Source organism: Cydia strobilella, chromosome 21, assembly GCF_947568885.1.
Source record: "Cydia strobilella chromosome 21, ilCydStro3.1, whole genome shotgun sequence".
Classification (NCBI taxonomy): domain Eukaryota; kingdom Metazoa; phylum Arthropoda; class Insecta; order Lepidoptera; family Tortricidae; genus Cydia; species Cydia strobilella.
The window spans coordinates 5,544,257-5,563,866 of NC_086061.1; the positions used below are offsets into that span (position 1 = coordinate 5,544,257).

The window sequence follows — 19,610 nt, forward strand, 5'->3', positions numbered from 1 at the left end:
GGTGAAGGGGCTTGCGTGCTCCAATGACCCTCAGGGCTATGCCGGATAGGGCTTCCCAAGCCGGACAGGCCTGAGGAGAGGGGCCAGACTAAGAGCAGCACACGGGGGGCGGCTCCGCGTGTCCCTCTGAAACCAGCAGAGGGCACAGTGCGAGACGCCAGGTCCCACTGGGACGGAGTCGGTGCTCGGAAACGAGCTGCCGTGGGTTGGCGCAGACCGCCCGGTGCGGCGTTGTGGCTTCGGCCACCGTCGGGCAACCCGTAACCCGCACTGAGCGGACCGGGGACCTGCCTCACTGAGAGGAAGGTCACGTGGAGTTAACCACTATAAAAAAATCCCCAATCCCAAGGTGTGACTGGCGTGCCGATGGGATGCGTGGCTGGGGGGAGCCCAGTCACGAACGTCAGAAGGGGGGGCATACCCCCTAAAAATAGCAAATCATGAGTGGCCAGAAATGGGAAAAACTACCCCAGGAGGTTCCAATCCTCTGTGTCACCACAGAACGGGCAAGTGCCCGCGCTGTGGTGACATGCCGCCCACCGTATTCTGGGGGGGCACACCACTCTAGGACGGAAACCAACGACCATGGCAAATGTTTAATGGACACCGATGCACGCGGATTACTGTTAAGGTTGCGCGGAGGAGGGGACGAAGAAGGTGCGAAGAAGGCTGGCACGCCACCATCTCCAAACCCCCCACCGGTGGAGTTCCGCCCTGTCCGGGACAACCGAGGGCGCTTTATAAGCCATGCCGTCCCCGATGGCGAGGCCGGAGAGGAGCAGGCACCAGTGGCGCCGCAAGAATACGTGCGGACCCCCACACCAATCCCCACGAGGGTGTTCTGTGGGAGGAGGGCCCGTGCCGCGGAGGCCATCCTCTCATCACCTGGGAGGGAGGAGTTTTTCTCCCCCACAAGGCTGGACACCCGTGACTTTCCCAGTGGGGGAGAATTCTTTTCCCCCCGAGAATCGGACGCCGACGTCGGTGATTCCGAGGGCCCGTTGGAGACGAGCGCCCTGAAGGTGGATACAGATGAGGCTGCTGCGGCACCAGTGCGAGAGTGTCGGGTGTCGCTGGAGCGCCTCAACATAGTAGATGCGAGTCCCCACGCGACCACAGCAGTCAGACCCCCTCGCTCCCCACAAACGGGAATATCCAAAGGAGGCCAACCCACCGGTAAATACTGGCGTAAAAGGGGCAAAAAACGAGCGGCTGGCGAGGTGACCTCAAGCTCCGAGAGCGGGCCTAGCACACCCACGCGACGCGGGGCTAGCAAACTCCTTAAGGCTACCTCCAACCGGGGTAAAGGCGGGTCTCTCGGCCACGGAGAAGAGGCTGAGCTCCGGACTGAAAGAGCGCAAGCCAAGCAGCTCGAGACGGAGAAGGCGTCGACGTCCCTCCTTGCGTCATTCGAAGAGGCGGCGAAGAAGACAGCTAACCGCCATGAAAGTGGGCAGCCACCTAGCCACGGCCATGAGGCACAGACAAGGTCGCGTTCGAAGACCCCTAAAGCACCTGAAGAGACAGCAGACAAAGCTGGCAGCGGATTTGCGGAGACGGACCAGTCCGACACAGGTAACCTCGTCAAAATGCGTTTGCCATCGGCACAGGATGATGGGGAATCAGACTCGGCCATGAGCTGTAGTTCGATGGAGGAGAGCAGGTCTTGCAGGAAACGCAAAACTAACCTTGGCGGCTCGGTTTCAGATGCCGAAACAAAGAGAGGCCGCGGCAGGCCTCCTTCTACAAGGCAATACGAGGGCCTCCCCAGAACGAAGGAGGAGCTGAACCGTGCCAAAAGAGAAGAGGTCCGCCGCAGGGCGGAAGAAGAGGTAGCCAGCCTCACGCGGTCGCTCTCGACTTGCAGCCTGCCTGGCAGTGGCAAGAGCGGCAGAGCTGTGTGCCTGTCCCAAAACGAAGAGGAGTACTCTGCGAGCTCGCGATTAGAGCAGGTACAGACCAGCCTGAGGGCAATAGAATTGGTGGCCACAAAGTCCTCAAATCTAAAGGGTACTTTTGTAAAATCCCTCAAAAATGCCGTCGCTTGTATAGGAGACGCTTTCGAGGAAATCAAAGATCGTACGTCCTCCGAAGAATCGCGGCGTCTGCAGGCGCAAAATGACCGTCTGCGAGCAGAGATGAAGGAGCTCCGCTCCGAAATGGAGCAGCTCAGAGCGGAACTCCGGGCTCAATTTAGGAGACAGCGACCGGTCCCGTCTCCGCCGAAGAAACAGGCACAGCCCGCCCGTTCCCGTTCCCCCGAGCGTCCCAGTGTGGACGATATGGTGCGGGCTATGACGGCTCAAGTGGGGCTGATGCTCGACGCTCGGTTTGGAGCTCTCGAGCTGGAGGGTAGGCTCCTGCCGGCCCAGCCAATGCGGCCCCCGTTGGCTGCTGACAGGCAGCAACAAGCCGTACAGGCGGCCTCACAAGAAATGGCGGCGGGGCCAGCGCCCGTAATTAATAAAACGGCGGTAGGTGGACCCCGGTCGGCTCCAACCTCCACTCCGAGGCGAGGCCCTCCGAATCTCACCAAAGAGCCCCAAAAGGGCAGAAAAGCCAAATCTAATAAAGGAAAGGGAAAAGGGAAGAAAAGCGCTGCCCCAACAGCGGCTAAGGCCACCACAAACTCATCTCCTCCCTCGACACCAGCTCCTCCTCCCCTGCTATCAGTCCCTGCGTCCATAAACGTGGGTTGGCAAGTGGTAGGCCGAGGCAAGAAGAAGGCGACGGAAAAATCGCGCTCTGCGTCCCAACCAGCACCACAGCAGCAAAAGGCTACCAAGCCCAAGCCGCGTAAACTCCGCCCGCCTCGCTCGGCGGCGGTAGTTTTGACGCTACATCCGGACGCTGAAGAGAAGGGAGTAACGTACGCGCAGGTGCTTTCCAAGGCGAAGGATAACATCGACCTGGAGCGGCTAGGCATTACTGCCATAAAATTTAAGCGGGCTGCCACTGGCGCCAGGATCCTTGAAGTGCCGGGAGCAACCAATGACGAGAAGGCTGACTCGCTGGCCAAAGAGCTGGCTGAAAAGCTGGGGGAGGACATCGTTCGAGTCTCTAGGCCGGTAAAGTGCGCGGAGCTGCGCCTCACGGAGCTCGATGACTCGGTGTCGCCTGGCGAGGTTGTCGCAGCGGTCGCTAAAATCGGCGGTTGCGCAGAGGGCCAGATAAAGGCAGGGGAAATCCGCCAAGATGCCTCCGGTCTCGGTACAATCTGGCTTCGCTGCCCGGTCACGGCAGCCAAAAAGGTGATGGAAGCTGACCGCGGACGACTCCAGGTAGGATGGGTCCGTGCCGCAGTGAAGCTGCTCGATCAGCGTCCCATGCGGTGCTTCAAGTGCCTTGAAAAGGGCCACGTCAGGGCACAATGCACCCGCGACGCTGATCGCACTGATCTGTGCTATCATTGTGGCAAATCCGGCCACAAAGCAGCTGGCTGTTCCGCGCCGCCACACTGCGTTGTCTGTGAAAGCGCAGGTAAAAAGGCAGACCATAGGCTGGGCTCCAAGACTTGTCTAGCTCCTGGCCCGAAGGCGATGAGAAAGAAGGCTGGAACTGGCTCCCGGGCCATGTCCCAGCTTGCCCAGCCACCCAGCAGCAGGTTGGACGCTCCGGAGGAGGATCGAATGGCCACAGATTAGTATGGCTACTCGGGTGCTTCAGGCGAATCTCAACCACTGCGCCAGGGCCCAGGACCTGTTGTTTCAATCCATGGCGCAGTGGATGATAGGCGTTGCTGTGCTGGCAGAGCCTTACTCGATCCCTCCCCGCGACGATTGGGTGGGAGATCTGGACGGTTCCGTGGCGCTTGTTGTGAGAACGGCGACTGGTGGTTCGCCACTCACTCACGTCCTCAGGGGAAAGGGATATGTGGGCGCCCTCTGCGGCGAAATTTTCTTTCTTGCGACGTACTTCTCGCCCAACCGCTGTCTGGTCGATTTTGAACGGTTCCTGGACGAAATAGGGGCTCGGGTCGGTCAACTCCTAGAAAGGGTGATGGAGGGCCTCTTCCCGGCAGTCGAAGCGTTTGCCCCCAAGAGCAGCCACGGGACCTGACTGAGCCCCCACCGGTCACGGAAGGTGAGATGAGCCGGGCTATATCGAAATTAAGAGGGTGCAAAAAGGCCCCAGGCCCTGACGTAGTGCCGGGACGCATACTCCCGATAGCGCTGATGCATCTCGAGAGCCGTCTCAGGGAACTCTTCGACGATTGTCTAAAATCTGGACGGTTCCCGAGGTGCTGGAAAGAGGGGAGGGTGTTCGGTGCAATGCACCTTAACACGTTTTGGGCCTCGTGCGGCACGTGCGCCCGGTCAGCGAAAACACATTACCACAATCATTTTCAGCAAAATTAGAATCAATGTACTTTTCGGGACCGTCGCGACCGGGTGCATTCATTCAACATTAATAAATTTTTTTTTTTTTAAGTATGGTACATTTACTTAACGTTACTTGTTAACATTATTCAACTCTTCCATTATAACATTTGTTTTAACATTATAATAAACATTTGTTGCTACTACTCTCCGGACGTTTAACTTCACCGCCACCCGCACATGCGGGTGCCTTCCTCGGAAAGAGTCCCGTCCCGCTGACGAGCCCTCTAGGTGGAGGCCGCTGGTTTTGCTGGATGAGACCGGGAAAATGCTGGAGCGTATAATTGCTCCAAGGATCATCCAGCACCTAGAAGGCCAGGGCCCTAACTTGTCCGACCGACAATACGGCTTCCGCGCCCAACGGTCGACCATAGATGCCTTGGGAGCCCTGAAATCCTTCTCGGAGGACGCTTAAGGACGAGGGGAGGGAATAGTAGCGGTGTCATATGACATCGCCAATGCGTTCGGCTCCCTCCCATACCCAGTGATAGTGGAGGCGCTCCGATACCACAGAGTACCCTTCTATCTAAGACAGATAGTGGGGCACTACCTCACTGAGAGAGTCGTGCTCTACGTCGACCAGTCCGGCCAAAGGAGGGAGAAGCCCATGGCTTGCGGCGTCCCTCAGGGTTCTGTTCTTGGGCCCCTATTGTGGAACGTCGGCTATGACTGGGCAATTAGCCTCATGCATGAAGTTTATATTTGAACGAAATATGTTTTATTCGGATGTTTGTTCCCGTTATATTATGTTACAAATGCATTTTCGTTATTAAATTATCATTTAATTGCTTAAAATAATAAATCGATTCGATTGAGCGTCATTTAAAACCTGCATTACGTACTGTTCGCCGTTATTATGCAGCCGATTATGATATAATAAATTAAAATTAAACCAAATAAACTGGGAATTGTATTTAGACATTAATAACGTTGAAAACCCATATAACCATTCCGGTCGCAGAATCATCAAAGTAAACGTCAGATGTGTCGAAACGGTGTCGTAACAGTTACTACACTTTGCGACTGTGTTCAGTTTTGGTTGTTTCAGTAACTAAGTGTGGTCGCCGTGTCTACACATTCCGGTAACAAGGTGTCGAAACATTGTGTGCACTTTGCGTTCAGTTTGTGACCAAATCTGTACACAATGTGTCGTAACGGTTACCGAACTGTTTCGAAACATTGTGACAGCAAATGACAATATAAAATACCTCTTGAAAACCAAGGTTTGTCAAACTGTACCATTAGTGTCTCGTGTGCTCGTAATGTTAGTTAGTCATCATGAGCAATCCAAATGATGATATATATAATGATAACCATATAAACGCTTGTCAACTTTTTACAAAAAAGTGGGAATATTAAAAAATGTACAGAATAAAGATATTTTATTAAAATAGAAGAAAACTAATTTCAGTAGTTTTTAAAATCGTCCCCCAAGGTGGAGAAAAAGGGGTTGAAATCAGTTTGTATTTTTCGAGTGCTGGACTTGAATCTTTGTATAAAGGCATATTAAATATTAGAATACATGAAAAGTAATTTCAACGTTTTTAAATATTCATCCCCTAAAAGAGTTAAAAGGGGGTTGAAAGTTTGAATTCATTACAAATGCTTTGAAACTTCTTAGAAAGGCATTATAATATAAGATTACAAAAAACATACATATTAATAACGGGTCACTCACGTATTACAAGTCAAAACGCTCGACATGTTTCACTCCCTACCGAGGAGCGTCATGAGGAGCTTGCATCGACGGTGACGGACCGGCGCAGACTCCGTCACCGTCGACGCAAGCTCCTGATGACGCTTCTCGGTACGGAGTGAAACATGTCGAGTGTTTTCGAAAATACGTGATTGACTCGTTATTAATATGTTTAATATGTCTGTGTCTCACGGAAGTTTTGTTATTCAGATTACAAAAAAGTTATTTCAACGTTCTTAAAAATTCAACCCCTAAGGGGGTTAAAAAAGGAATGTAAGTTTATATGTGACATTTTCAACCAAAAGGTAGGTACCACATTGTCGCTTGTCAATAAGGTTGATTTCAAATTGAAGCTGTATGGAAATAGCGCTTTATTGACAACCGACAATAAGTACCATTTTCATTGAAAGTGGCACATAAATGGTACTAGTTTTCTTTTAAGCTAGGAACTTGCGACTTGGTAAAAGGGCATTAGGTACATCTATCTATATATATAATAAGGTACATCTATCTAACATATATAATTTAGGGTCACGGGTTTCATTAAGAGAACGTTTCAGAGAAATAAATATACTAACAATGGCATCACAATACATATATGACTGCATATTATATGCTCTAAAAAATGTAGAAACCTTTCAGAAAATGCACAGTGCTAGAAATAATCACAAAATAGCAATAACTAGATCTCGTGTGAGGAGAGTGAAGAAATCTTTTCTAGGACAGTGTATACAGTTCTACAATAAGTTACCAAGGGAGGCACTGGATTTACCATTTCCTGGACTTAAAAAATATGTTAAATCTGGTCTACTGCATAAGGCATATTACACAGTCGAAGAGTATATTAATGATAAAGATGCACGCACGGCCTTCTATAAGTAAATGAATAAATGATGAAATGTATTTGTAATGTATTTGAAATTTTAATTGTTGAATTTTGTATTTTGTAAGCTGTTATTTATTTTTTAATTTAGTTGTAAAGTACTTTTGACGATTCAAAAGTGATTGTAAAATCCTACTTGATTAAATGAAATTCTATTCTTCTAAATTCTATTCTCATATATTACGCGAGGCCACGTGACATGTGATCCCTATTTTGACTCAAGATGTCAAGACAAAATAATACTAAACATGAATTGCACTCAAACCTGTAGTAAGTTGTTCAGCATGATGAAATATTATTTTTGAGGGCAACATAATTTCCGCAACACTTAAAACATGTACGAAAATACAAAAATAATTTTACAGTTTGTTGACAATGAATAACATATTGTGTCAACTTTTAAGGAAACTATTACGTCAATACTCTAAATTGCAAGGTTGTTTTCATTTTAAAAATGTTGATATATGCAAACTTTTTTCGCATACCTATTTAAAATGTGGAGAACGGTCAAGTGAGAGTTGGACTCGTGATCGAAAGGTTCCGTGTCACTACATATGCATATTGACTAAATGTAAAAAACCGGCCAAGTGCGAGTCAGACTCGCGCACGTAGGGTGCCGTACCATTATTATCTTTAAAAACGGCAAAAAAATCTAAACAACCGACCATTGACGTCTGTTATGGCTATCAGATCTACAGTTATGGTTCGATTTTAATAAATTATGGCGAAATACCGAAATTTATAAGAGTGAAAAAGAAAAGGATTATGCTGCCATACACGAAACTGTCAATACATGAATATGTCTTTCTCTTACCCCTGGTCGCTCGGTTTCATGTCTATAACTACGTGTATATACTATGTCTATTATTAGGTCAGAGGGTCCACCGCGAAAACCGAAATTCGCAAATTGCGGGGATTTTTCTCTTTTACTCAAATGAAGGCGTAATTAGTGACAGAAAAGATGCCCGCAATTTGAACTTCGATTTTCACTGTTATAGCCCAAACACGGAATGTCACGGCATGTTTGTAAACTTCAGTTTTATGAACTCGCGCACTGAGGGTTCCGTACTTTTTAGTATTTGTTGTTATAGCGGCAGCAAATACATCATCTGCGAAAATTTCAACTGTCTAGCTATCACGGTTCATGAGATACAGCCCGGTGACAGACAGACAGACGGACAGCGGAGTCTTAGTAATAGGGTCCCGTTTTTACCCGGGGGTACGGAACCCTAAAAAGCACGAGTGTTATAATATCTAGGATTATGAGACAAAAATCGGTGGAATAAAAACGTCGTTTTGAGCAAGTGTGTTGAAAATATAAAATTATACATTAGCCCTATAAAATTTTAGGCATGAGAGCCAAATGGCAAGACAAGAAAACAACGCGCAGAAACCCAGCGAAGGCCGAAGGCCGAGCTGCGGGATTGAAGTGCTCGCATGCGGATCTTTTCTTTCTACCAAAAGTACAACTTCATTACTTTTTCCCTTTGGAAAGCAAAACTACTGCACCAACAACAGGACCAACAACTACTACACATCAACAACAGCACATGAATGCCTGAATGAATGAACATTTTATTAATCTTTTTACATGTAATGTTTTGATAGGATACTTTATTTGTCCGTTTTTATTGCTTTTGAGTTTTTTTATTTCATTAAGCTTAGGCTGCCTGTCCACAGGGGCGGAGCGAGGTGGCGGAGCGATGAGCGAGGAAAAAATCCACCGATTAAATGGCATAAAATCTCCGCTCTGTAATTTTAATGAAATTCTATTGCTGGATTTTTTCCCTGCTTACCGCTCCGCTCCAGTGGACAGGCAACCTAACTTTTAGAACCATACTCTAGAGGCGTTTTGACGCCGCAACAGGTCTCTAGTATATTAAAATAGACGAAAACTAATTTCACAGTTTTTCAAAAATCAAACATTTATTCAGCAAACAGGCCACAGGGGCACTTTTTCATGTCAATTTTTACAAGCAATAAAATTAGTCAAAAATTACAAGAAACAATTACAAATATGGAATCAATAAAATATTCGATACTTTGTTAGATATGTATTCAGTCTAAATGTGAAATTGCACAAAAAAACTAATAAAAAATATACAAACAACAGAAAAGTACTAAAATTGTTTAGAGATGTAAAAGTCTCAGGTGTCACAGATAAAATATATATAATAAAAAACCGGCCAAGTGCGAGTCGGACTCGCGCACCAAGGGTTCCGTACTTTTTAGTATTTGTTGTTATAGCGGCAACAGAAATGCATCATCTGTGAAAATTTCAACTGTCTAGCTATCACGGTCCCGTTTTTACCTTGGGTACGGAACCCTAAAAAAACGATTATCAAATTATCCTTAACGCATGAGATTTGTCTGTCAAAAACTACGAAGTTTCAACTGAAAAAAAAATAATGATTTATATATTTTATTGGGAACATTCGACATGAAATCACCGTATTAACAACATTACGCTGAAGAAAGTAAATGGATGCACGCTAGTGCCTTCGCCGAGACCTACCTACATGTGACGTCATGAGATTATATAATAAATGGAATGACAGTTGGGCGCTCGGCCGAGAGTGGGTAGGATTGAAACTAGTCTCGCTCCGACCCTGCCACCGATCGGACGAGTGCGTAACTGTGCATTCGAAACCAATATACGATGTGTTATTGTTGTTCCCCAAATACTTAAGAGGCAGGACGTTACAATGGCGACGAGGATGGGATCAAGTGAAAATCCTGTCTCAAAAATAAGAAAGAGGGATATAAATAGCAGCTTACTAACTAGTTGCACCACTAAAGCTATTTATTGTTAAATATATCGATGTAATAAATAAAGAACCCACGAGATGTACGTAAACGTAAACAAAAAGGTTATATGAATTGTTAATTCGTTACCCAACTTTTCCCGATAAATGTTAACGCCTTCAAAATAAAGATTTAAACACTACAAACAAAGACCTGCCGTGTTTATTAGTTACGGAAGTAATCTACTTCTATACCTAAACAATTCGTATTCGGTATGGCGCCAGGGTGCGGCGGCGCATCTGGACATCAAACCTATTATTGTATAAATTATAATTGCCTATGCCAGCGGTTCTTAAACTAGTGACGGAACAGTTTTGAAAAGCGAAATATTTCGTTGAACACTTGAGAATGGCTGGCCTATGCCTATCTTTCTAGTAAGTACTATCACACCTACCTAACAATAATATATAATTAGCCTTTCGGCTATGGCGAGACCCGAATCGGGCGTCTGCCATTGCGAAATCCTTATTTTCTAACTTCAGGGTCACAATTTAAATACACATTCTGACAAGCACAGATGGATGCAAATTTAATCTTTGTGTCACAAATCTTTAGCTATTGTAATAAAGGCGAAATTTTTGCAGTAGTTTGCAATGGCTCATGGCTAATAAGGTGGTTAGTATAGATGACCAAAAGGCGGAAAGGTTACGTTAATACGACGGAAAGGGTAACGAATATACAATTCATTTTTGTTTTAAAAATATATAAATAAGCATGTACATGCATAAGGCCTATTTAGGGCGGAAAGTTCCATACTGATTAAAAATCATGGGTATCAATCAGTATGAGTCAATTTTGTCTAGTATTTAACTAGAAACAAAATATTAGAAATTTACTCCAATAGGTTAAAAATATAATATATTCTTGCGGCATGGTGCCGTAGATGATGCTGGCCGACAAAAAGTTATCAGTTTTAAATTGTTCTCAATAAAGGAAAGGAGACGAATGACCCAAAATAGCACAGGTATGACTACCCACAAAGCAGTCTGAGCACATAAACATCTTTGTAAGGTACACTTTTGGTATTTAAACTACAGTATGGTCGAGAAAAGAACTATTTTTGCGCTAATAGTATTACTATAAAGCACATTTCAACATAACAATGAAATAAATAAATAACTAAATTTTCATGTAGTCAATTTTAGGCCAAATTTACTACGATTAAATTGAATTGACTACAGATTTACTTCAATAGGAATGTCTTAATCGCGATGTAAATTTTTTAATATTTACTAAAAGACATTCTTATTCAAATATATCTCGAAAAGTCAATATAATATTATGTATTTTAGGAAAGTCTATAAAGTTAGCATACCAGTCCCGCCAAGCTCACCAGGAAAAAATGGACCTCGTACAACGCATCCAAGAACTAAAGGAATCGATTGAGGAATCCAACCGCCCTGCTTCGGGACCTGTTTCGTTTGCCGAAGCCCTTAAGAAAAATGGAACGAGGTACGTTCAACCGTCTAACATCAGTTCAGTCGCAATTTACCCGGTCGACAAGTTGAAATCGAGTGAGGAGACAAAATCCCTCGTTCAAAAGATTATCCGGCCCGACGAGATGAAGCTGCACGTGAGAGGGTTGCGCAAGATCAAAAACGGCGGTGTTGTGATCAGCACTGACTCAAAAGAAGACGTCATAAAACTCAAGCAATCAGCGCAGCTTACGACCTCTGGACTCACCGTTGACGAGCCCCAAAAACGCAAGCCCAGAATTGTAGTCATCGGAGTTCCCGCGGACATGCAGGAACCTGAAGTCCTGAAGTGTATTTACCAACAAAACTTAGCCGATAAATTACAAGATTGGTCGCTCGAAAAATTTATGGCATCTACTAAGCTAAGTCACAAATCCGGAAAAAAGGACGCCGACACATGTAATTATATAATTGAGGTTTCTGGAGTGATACGCAAGGCCTTAATTACGAACGACAGAGTTTTTGTGAACTGGTCATCGTGCCCTGTAAGGGATTTCACCTTGGTTACGCGCTGTTTCAAATGTCAGCTCTACAATCATGCAGCGAAGACCTGCAAAATGGAGTCTAACATCTGCGGACACTGCGGCGAAGCGGGTCACTCATTCAAGGAATGCGCAAAAAAGGACGAAGCACCAAAGTGTGCAACATGCTCGCACTACAAGAAATCATGTAACCATCAAACAGGCGACCCCGAATGCCCAGCTAGACAAATGGCCGAAAAAAGGTACATAAACTCCATAGATTATGAAGGCGCCTAGGAGCGCTAACTTTTCACATATTTACATAGCACTTTTTGATTCATTCGTTTAACTACCTATGAATAATAGCATATTCTCTGACCTAGATAGTTTCTCTGTATCAGAGTCTAAAGCATGCGACGTCGAAACCTGCAAAAAACACATTCGTCCCAGCCGAAATCCATTATCGATCTTAACACAAAACATACGAAGTATTTCCAAAAATTCTGACAATTTTATTGTATTTCAACAAAGACTGGATATAACTTGTGACATAATTGTCTTGACAGAATGTTGGCTTGGTACACATACCAATCTACCAATTATGCCAGGGTACATTTCGTATTGCACTAAGTTTAATTATAACCAAAATGACGGGGTAGTAGTTTATGTAAAAAATATTTTTAAACATCACAGTTGAGGAACCCCAAATACAAGATTGCAATCGGCTTTTAATAAAAATCGGATCAGACACTGCAATACTAGCCTTGTATAGACCGCCTTCATTTAGAAATATCGGTAATTTTATCGAGTCTCTGGATGAAAACTTAAGTAAATTAACATCCTTTAAAAATATTGTATTGATAGGAGATATTAATATCAACATTCTATCTGATAGCAGCGAATCGACTTTGACAGCCCAGAGCTACCTTAACCTATGTTCTTTCCATGGCTTACTCCCAGCGCACACGCTTCCTACGCACCAAAGCGGGTCATGCTTAGATCATATTATGGTAAAATCTAATTTTTCGGCATTAGCACTTATTACTAACTCTACAGTGACCGACCACAGAGCTGCCCTACTAACCCTCTATCGTAAATCACGTAATACATGCACTCGCACGCAATTTGTGTCTAAATTAAATATAAACAAACTTGGAGATGATTTATGCAACATTGACTTTGGCCCCGTTTATTATTCTGCTGATGCAGAAAATAGTATGCTGTACTGGATTAAAAATGTCCAACAAGCAATATTTCTTAACACCAATAAGACACGTCTAAATCGCAAGAATTTTAACATAAAACCATGGATTACCCCGGGACTTCTTCGATCAATGAGACACAGGGATAAACTCCACTTGAAAGCTAAAGCAAATCCAGACAATCTTATATTGCAATTGTCGTATAAAAGATATCGTAACTTTTGTACCAACTTACTGAAAAACGTAAAAACAAACTACGACAAAAAACAGCTGGAAATTGCTGGAAAAAACAGTAAATTAGTTTGGAAATACCTTAAAAACGTAACATACACGGCAAAACAACGGGAGTCATCTGCAAGTTTGTTGCAAGTAGGTCCGTCCGAATTGTTGGCGGCAAATAGCACAAATGAATTTTTCGTTAACATAGGCAAAAACCTGGCAGAAAAAGTCCAGGGCGAGCCGTCTGCATTCCCTTCAAGAATACTTTCCGATACAAATAATTCACCCAAATCATTTGTGCTATTAAATACGGATGAAGCTGAGGTGGAAAGAATTATCATGAGCCTAAAAGACGATTCCGCGGCTGGTTGGGATGGGATATCGAACAAAATAATAAAGACATTCAGACACATCTTGGTTCCACCACTGACACACATATTTCAAAAGTGCATCTCTGAAGGAATATTTCCAAAATGTCTGAAAAAAGCCGTTGTAATCCCTGTCTATAAATCTGGTAGCAAAATACAAGTAACAAATTATAGACCGATTTCTCTTTTACCAGCGACATCTAAAATCCTGGAAAAAATTATTAATAATAGACTTGTTCAATATCTGGAGAAAAATGCCTTCTTGGCAAAGACGCAGTTCGGTTTTAGGTCCAAGTTATCAACCGCAGATGCTGTACACGAATTGACTGACTATTTACTTCAGGAACTAGACAAGGGAAACAAGACAATTGGAATCTTCCTGGACCTCGCAAAAATCTCTTCCTGAATCCTCCACTTACAAGAAAGCCCAGGAGCTTGATAAGAAGGGCTTTATGCAGGTGATGGTAAATGCAGCCAATGGAGAAGTGGATCAAACCGAAGAGACTTCTGAAACAGCAGTAATGGGACCCACTCTGTCGTCCCTCAAGGATTCAGTCACAGGAGCGGTTTCATGGTTTAAACCGGAAGAGACGGACAGTGAGGATTTTGAAGTCGAAGACGATCCACCAGAAGAACCCTCTGACGATCAGAAAGAGGATGATGATCCTGAGATTGTCACATCTCATGAAATCGCAGGCTTGGATCCTGATATACGATCGGCATTGGACCGGATACGGCAGGAGTTTGTTCCTGAGAATCATCCAACTTTCTTAGCGAACATCTCCCCTGACGACTGGCCAAATTTTTCTGCTATGATAAACTGGTTCAATCAAACCTCGGGATCTCAATATTCTGTAGCTAGGAAGTCTCCTACCGAGTGCCTCATCACTAGAATCAACAAAAAACTCGTTGAAAATACACCTTATGTCAATCAACCTGTGCCCAAAGCTGTCACCGTTGACACCTACACTGAATCTGTAGTGTCAAATGACCTTGTTCAACCTTCCGGGTCTGATCTAAATGAGGTGGCTATTCAGAACTCCGCATTGTCTTCTGAATCCCGATCCCTCTTATCTATACTGAGGAAGGGAGTTATACTGCCTGCAAAGAAAAAGGGAAAGCCAAATAAGAAGATTACAATTAGATCTATAGGCCTTCCAGAGGTTGATCTTCTCAAGATATTGTCCGAGGATCCAAAGATGCAAATGCCAGACCTGTTGAGGGCTGTTTACCTGCAGAAAAACACGTGGCCTCTTATTAACAATGGTTACAAAGTGAACGAATTCCGAATGGTTGATTGATCATGTATATCTTTAGAGCTGAATCACAGAAAAGCTTTTGACACCGTTTCTACTTCCATTTTACTGCACAAGCTTGAATCACTAGGCATTAGAGGCACACAACACAAATTAATTGCGAGCTACCTAGACGGACGAACTCAATGCGTTAAAATAGATAACATTATCAGTTCCGACTTAGATAACACATCTTTTGGCTTGCCACAAGGAAGTGTCCTGGCCTCGACCTTATTTTTAATTTATATTAATGACCTATGCAATCTAAAAATAGATAGTGGCAAAATCATTTCCTACGCAGATGACACTGCCCTACTTTTTTCCGCAAAGTCAACAAACGAGGTCTACGAGTTCGCACAACGCGGATTTAATGTTGTAACTGACTGGCTAAAACGTCATCTACTAACACTGAACTCTGACAAAACGAATTTAATAAGTTTTTCCATGCGGAAAACAGATCCGGTCGCACATAACCTCAAACTTTACGCACATAACTGTAAGGAAAAATCGAATAATCCCTGTTCATGCCCATCTCTAGCTATTACTGACAAAATTAAGTATTTGGGAGTCTTGATTGACGAAACCCTCACTTTCAAAAATCACATTGAATCATTATGCAATAGAGTCCGAAAGTTAATATTTGTATTCAAAAAACTTCGTTCGATTGCTGATCTAAATTTAATTAAGCAAGTATACTTTGCACTATGTCAATCAATACTAACCTACTGCATTTGTTCCTGGGGTGGCACAGCTAAAACTACCCTACTAACCCTAGAAAGAGCCCAGAGAGCGGTACTAAAGGTAGCTACATCCCGCCTATTTTTATACCCTACTGACCTCCTTTATAAATCATGGGAAGTACTAACTGTTCGTCAATTATATATATTAAGCACAACACTAAAGCAGCACGCCAGAATTCCTTTCAACCCTGAATACAGAAACAAAAGGCGCAAAGATATAATAGGTATTCAAACCGTTCAAAGGAAACACGTATTTTCATCTAGATTTTTTGTCTTCTTGGGCCCATTTTTGTACAACAGGTTAAATGTAAAACTAGACCTATACCCACTTAGCTATGCTTGTTGTAAGAATACTCTACGACGCGCCCTTCAAAATATGACGTACGATGATACAGAGAACCTACTTATAGTCGTAACATGATTGTGTACTTGGAATTTTAATACTTAAGACCCATTTTGTTAAGGCGATAAGACTTCTATTGTGTAAGTACTACTATTAATTTATAATTAAGTGAATAATTAAAAATTGATTAATTTTGTCCTTCGCTGCCTGAAACACAGGAACTCCTAGTTCAGGCATTCGTAAACCACTTTCCTCTACTAAAAACTCTTAGTCTTTAAGATGAACCTCTGTACAATACTTTTTTCAATAAATTATTTGTATTTGTATTATTATCCTGAAAAAAATAATAATAATAATGACGGCAGTTTTCCAATGGTGGTGGCAGTGATGTATATCCCTAAACCAAGTGGCATTACCAACTTGCAATCACTGATTTCTGCTATCAATTACATAGTTATATAAACCACCTATAAATTGTTGTGTTCTGGTTCTCTCGCAGACATTAGATAATGAGATATAATTAGTATAAGGCTATATGTATAATGTCCAACTACTTGTCTTAATTGGTAAACAGAAAAATATATGTTGTAATAAAAACATGTTATTCATATTTTTTTCTAATTGTAATAACATTAAGTAACTATATTCTTTGTTTTAGGTTGCATTGGTTTTTTTTTTCAGATTTTATGTTTTTTTACCAAATAAGTGGAGTAAGAATAAATGGGCTATCGTGACTATAGTAGAAGTAGAACAATGTTTTTTTCTTCATACAAAAATACCGGTATTGTTACATTCTTTGGTTAATTATTTCATTTTTAATGGGACAATCTAAAAATACGAAGTTGTTACTAAAACACATGGTTCAGTCCTACGTAAAGAGCATAAAATAATTAAAAACTTTGCGCTAGTTCAGGTTTTTGAAAAACACCAATTTCAAGCCCTGTTCACCACTTTATATTTTTGTTACTATCTTTTTAGGTTACATGCCCACATAATATTTGTAGATAAAAATATAAATAGCTAAAAATTCTACTGTTAATTGCAAACTGCTAATTAGTGTTATCAGCATATTATCACCAAAAGTATGCTATAAATATGTTATAATATGAAAATTATCCTCATTATTTTATATGTATGATAAATAAACTTTATATGCTGCAATGTTTTTTTAATTTACATGTGTTTGTCATACAGGGTAACTGATATGTGGCTCAATCGTACTCATTCGCTGACAAAAGCATGGTATAATGCAATCATTAAGGGTAGGTAGGGGAAAATTATTATTATTATTTATTTTGATACACTAGCAGCTCTTGGAGCTGATGCTGTATATCAAAGCACTTGTATTTTATTTTGCATTTTTCAAAGTTCTAAATAATAATAATGTGGCGTGTATATAGATTATAGACAATATTCGATACCTACTTAATAAAAACAACAATGTTTTTCATTTAATTTTTAATTAATCTTACATTACTATGGTGGGTAAACAAGACTACACCATAAACAAAGTTGCAAACTTATTACAATATCAATTCTGAAAAACTTTTAACAGAGATGTTAATCAATAGACCTGGTCAAAGAACACATCATCCACAACCGTCTCAAGAATCATATAATTGGCATCCACATCATGGACCTTCATATGCTTCTGCAGCACTCTCTTATTGGCCAAGGATTTACCACAAATATTACAACTTATCTCCTGTTTAGAGTGAGATTCCCAGTGGACCTTCAACCCAGAGGAAGTAGCAAATCCTTTCAGGCAAATGTTGTATTTTTTGCGTCAAATATAGGTTTTTTTGGTCACTTTCCTTTCAAAATATGGTATTGGGTCTCCAAAACTGCCGGGAGACAGCGGCGCCGGCCATCTACTTCAGCGGAATGGCGTCATCAAAATGACTCCCGCCTCGTTGCGAATATTGCATATTGCACCCAAACTATGCATTGCACATACACGTGTGCCAAATAGAAGAAGAAGAATAGAAGAATCTCCCAGACAATAGAAACAGGCAGAATTTGCTGTCTACGTGTGATGTATTGTTTACATGGAACTACTGAATTGATTTTGATAATTGAGGTGTCAATCTGTTCGTCTTTATAGCCCAGGTAACAAACCCTACATTTTAACCGACTTTCAAAGGAGGAGATTTTCGTACGAAAAGAAACCATTGTTTTGATTGTTTATCAAGCAAATTCAATTTATATATTTTGATTCCACTCCAAGATGTTGTTTTCATGTATATTTTGTAATGTTCTTTCATTTAATTGCATAATTTGAGCGCATTAAGTTCGTTTTTTTGATACAACTTCCACAGTTTTTATCGGAAATTAATAATTTAAGCTGTGACGTATAGTTGAATAACTGGTTTCTTTTATATTATACGCAACATTGTAATAACGTTTTTAGTTGAGCTATAAAATACATATACTTACACGAACTTTTTTCGTAGAAAGTGGTTTTTCTTTGTTTGTAGCTCTTTGATACATAATTTTCACATTTTTCGTCTGATTTTGATTTTTTTGATATCTGTGTATGGCTTGAGACATCATCTTTAATATTAACTTCCGATTTTTAGTTAGGTTGTAAAACCCAAATAATCGAATTTTTTTTTACGTCATTTTGATTTATTTTGTAAATTGCTCTTAAACTACTATATATAAAAAAGTACATAGTGTAGAAATTAAATATAGAATATTTAATTGGCTAACATTTAATACCCCACACGTGTATGTGCAATGCATAGTTTGGGTGCAATATGGAATATTTGCAAATAGGCGGGAGTCATTTTGATGAATTCGGAAATCGCTAATAACTAGACACGATCTCTGTGCATGCGCGCTCGATTCGCGGAGTAATTTTTTAATTACCTAAATTTTAATTTTGTTATTACATTAATTGTGCCTAGAAATTCTTAGATTCTGGTCAGAGACCAGTAGCGGTCAGAGATCAGGGTGGGGCAACTGCCCCACCTTGCCCCACCGTGGCTACGCCCATGATATTCATTAAAGCTAAGGTGGTTCTGCTGTGGAGCATGACACGAATCCCCTAGCCTGATCCTCTAGGGATCCTGGTGAATTTGGGGCCTGAACCCTCAAGCCGTAAAGCTGCAGCGTTTACATTACGGCAAACATCTATACATATAATAAAGCGGAAGAGGGTCGAAAGTCTGTACATGGAAGATATTTGAAAAAAAGTTGGCTGGGGATACTTAGAATCGATAACAGAACACGTTCCAACAGTTTTTAGAATTTTTGTCTGTTTGTCTGTTTATCTGTTTGTCTGTTTATCTATTTATCTGTTTATCTGTTTGTCTGTTTATTTGACCGCGCATCACGTGAAAACGGCTGAACGGATTTTGATGCAAACTTTACTAATCTGTCGAAAAAATCCACGGCCAGGTTATAGGCTATAAAAAATTGAGAAATTTCACCCCTAACGGGGTTAAAAAGGGGATGAAAATTTGTATGGGGTTCAAGATTTATTTTAAGCTAGCAATTTGAAACTTCGTAAAAAGATATATTATTGAAATACAAGAAAACTAATTTCAGCGTTTTTGAAAATTCATCCCCTAAGGTGGTGAAAAAAAGGTTGAAAGTTTATATGGAGATTCCACGCGGGCGGAGCCGCGGGCACAGCTAGTATATATATATAATTGTTAAAGGTTTTCTTGTTGTTCAAACCGCGAGTTCTCAGTCCGGGGCGAACTACTAGTTATATATCAAACAACAAAGGATAAACAT

General features: G+C 42.1%; 1 protein-coding gene across 1 annotated transcript; it reads left to right on the plus strand.

The window, feature by feature from the left end:
* The first annotated feature begins 3,645 nt into the window (after window positions 1-3,645).
* Window positions 3,646-4,059, plus strand: LOC134751256 (uncharacterized). Its single transcript, XM_063686640.1, has one exon. It carries the CDS (start codon window positions 3,646-3,648, stop codon window positions 4,057-4,059), a length of 414 nt encoding a protein of 137 aa, XP_063542710.1.
* Window positions 4,060-19,610: the final 15,551 nt, after the last annotated feature.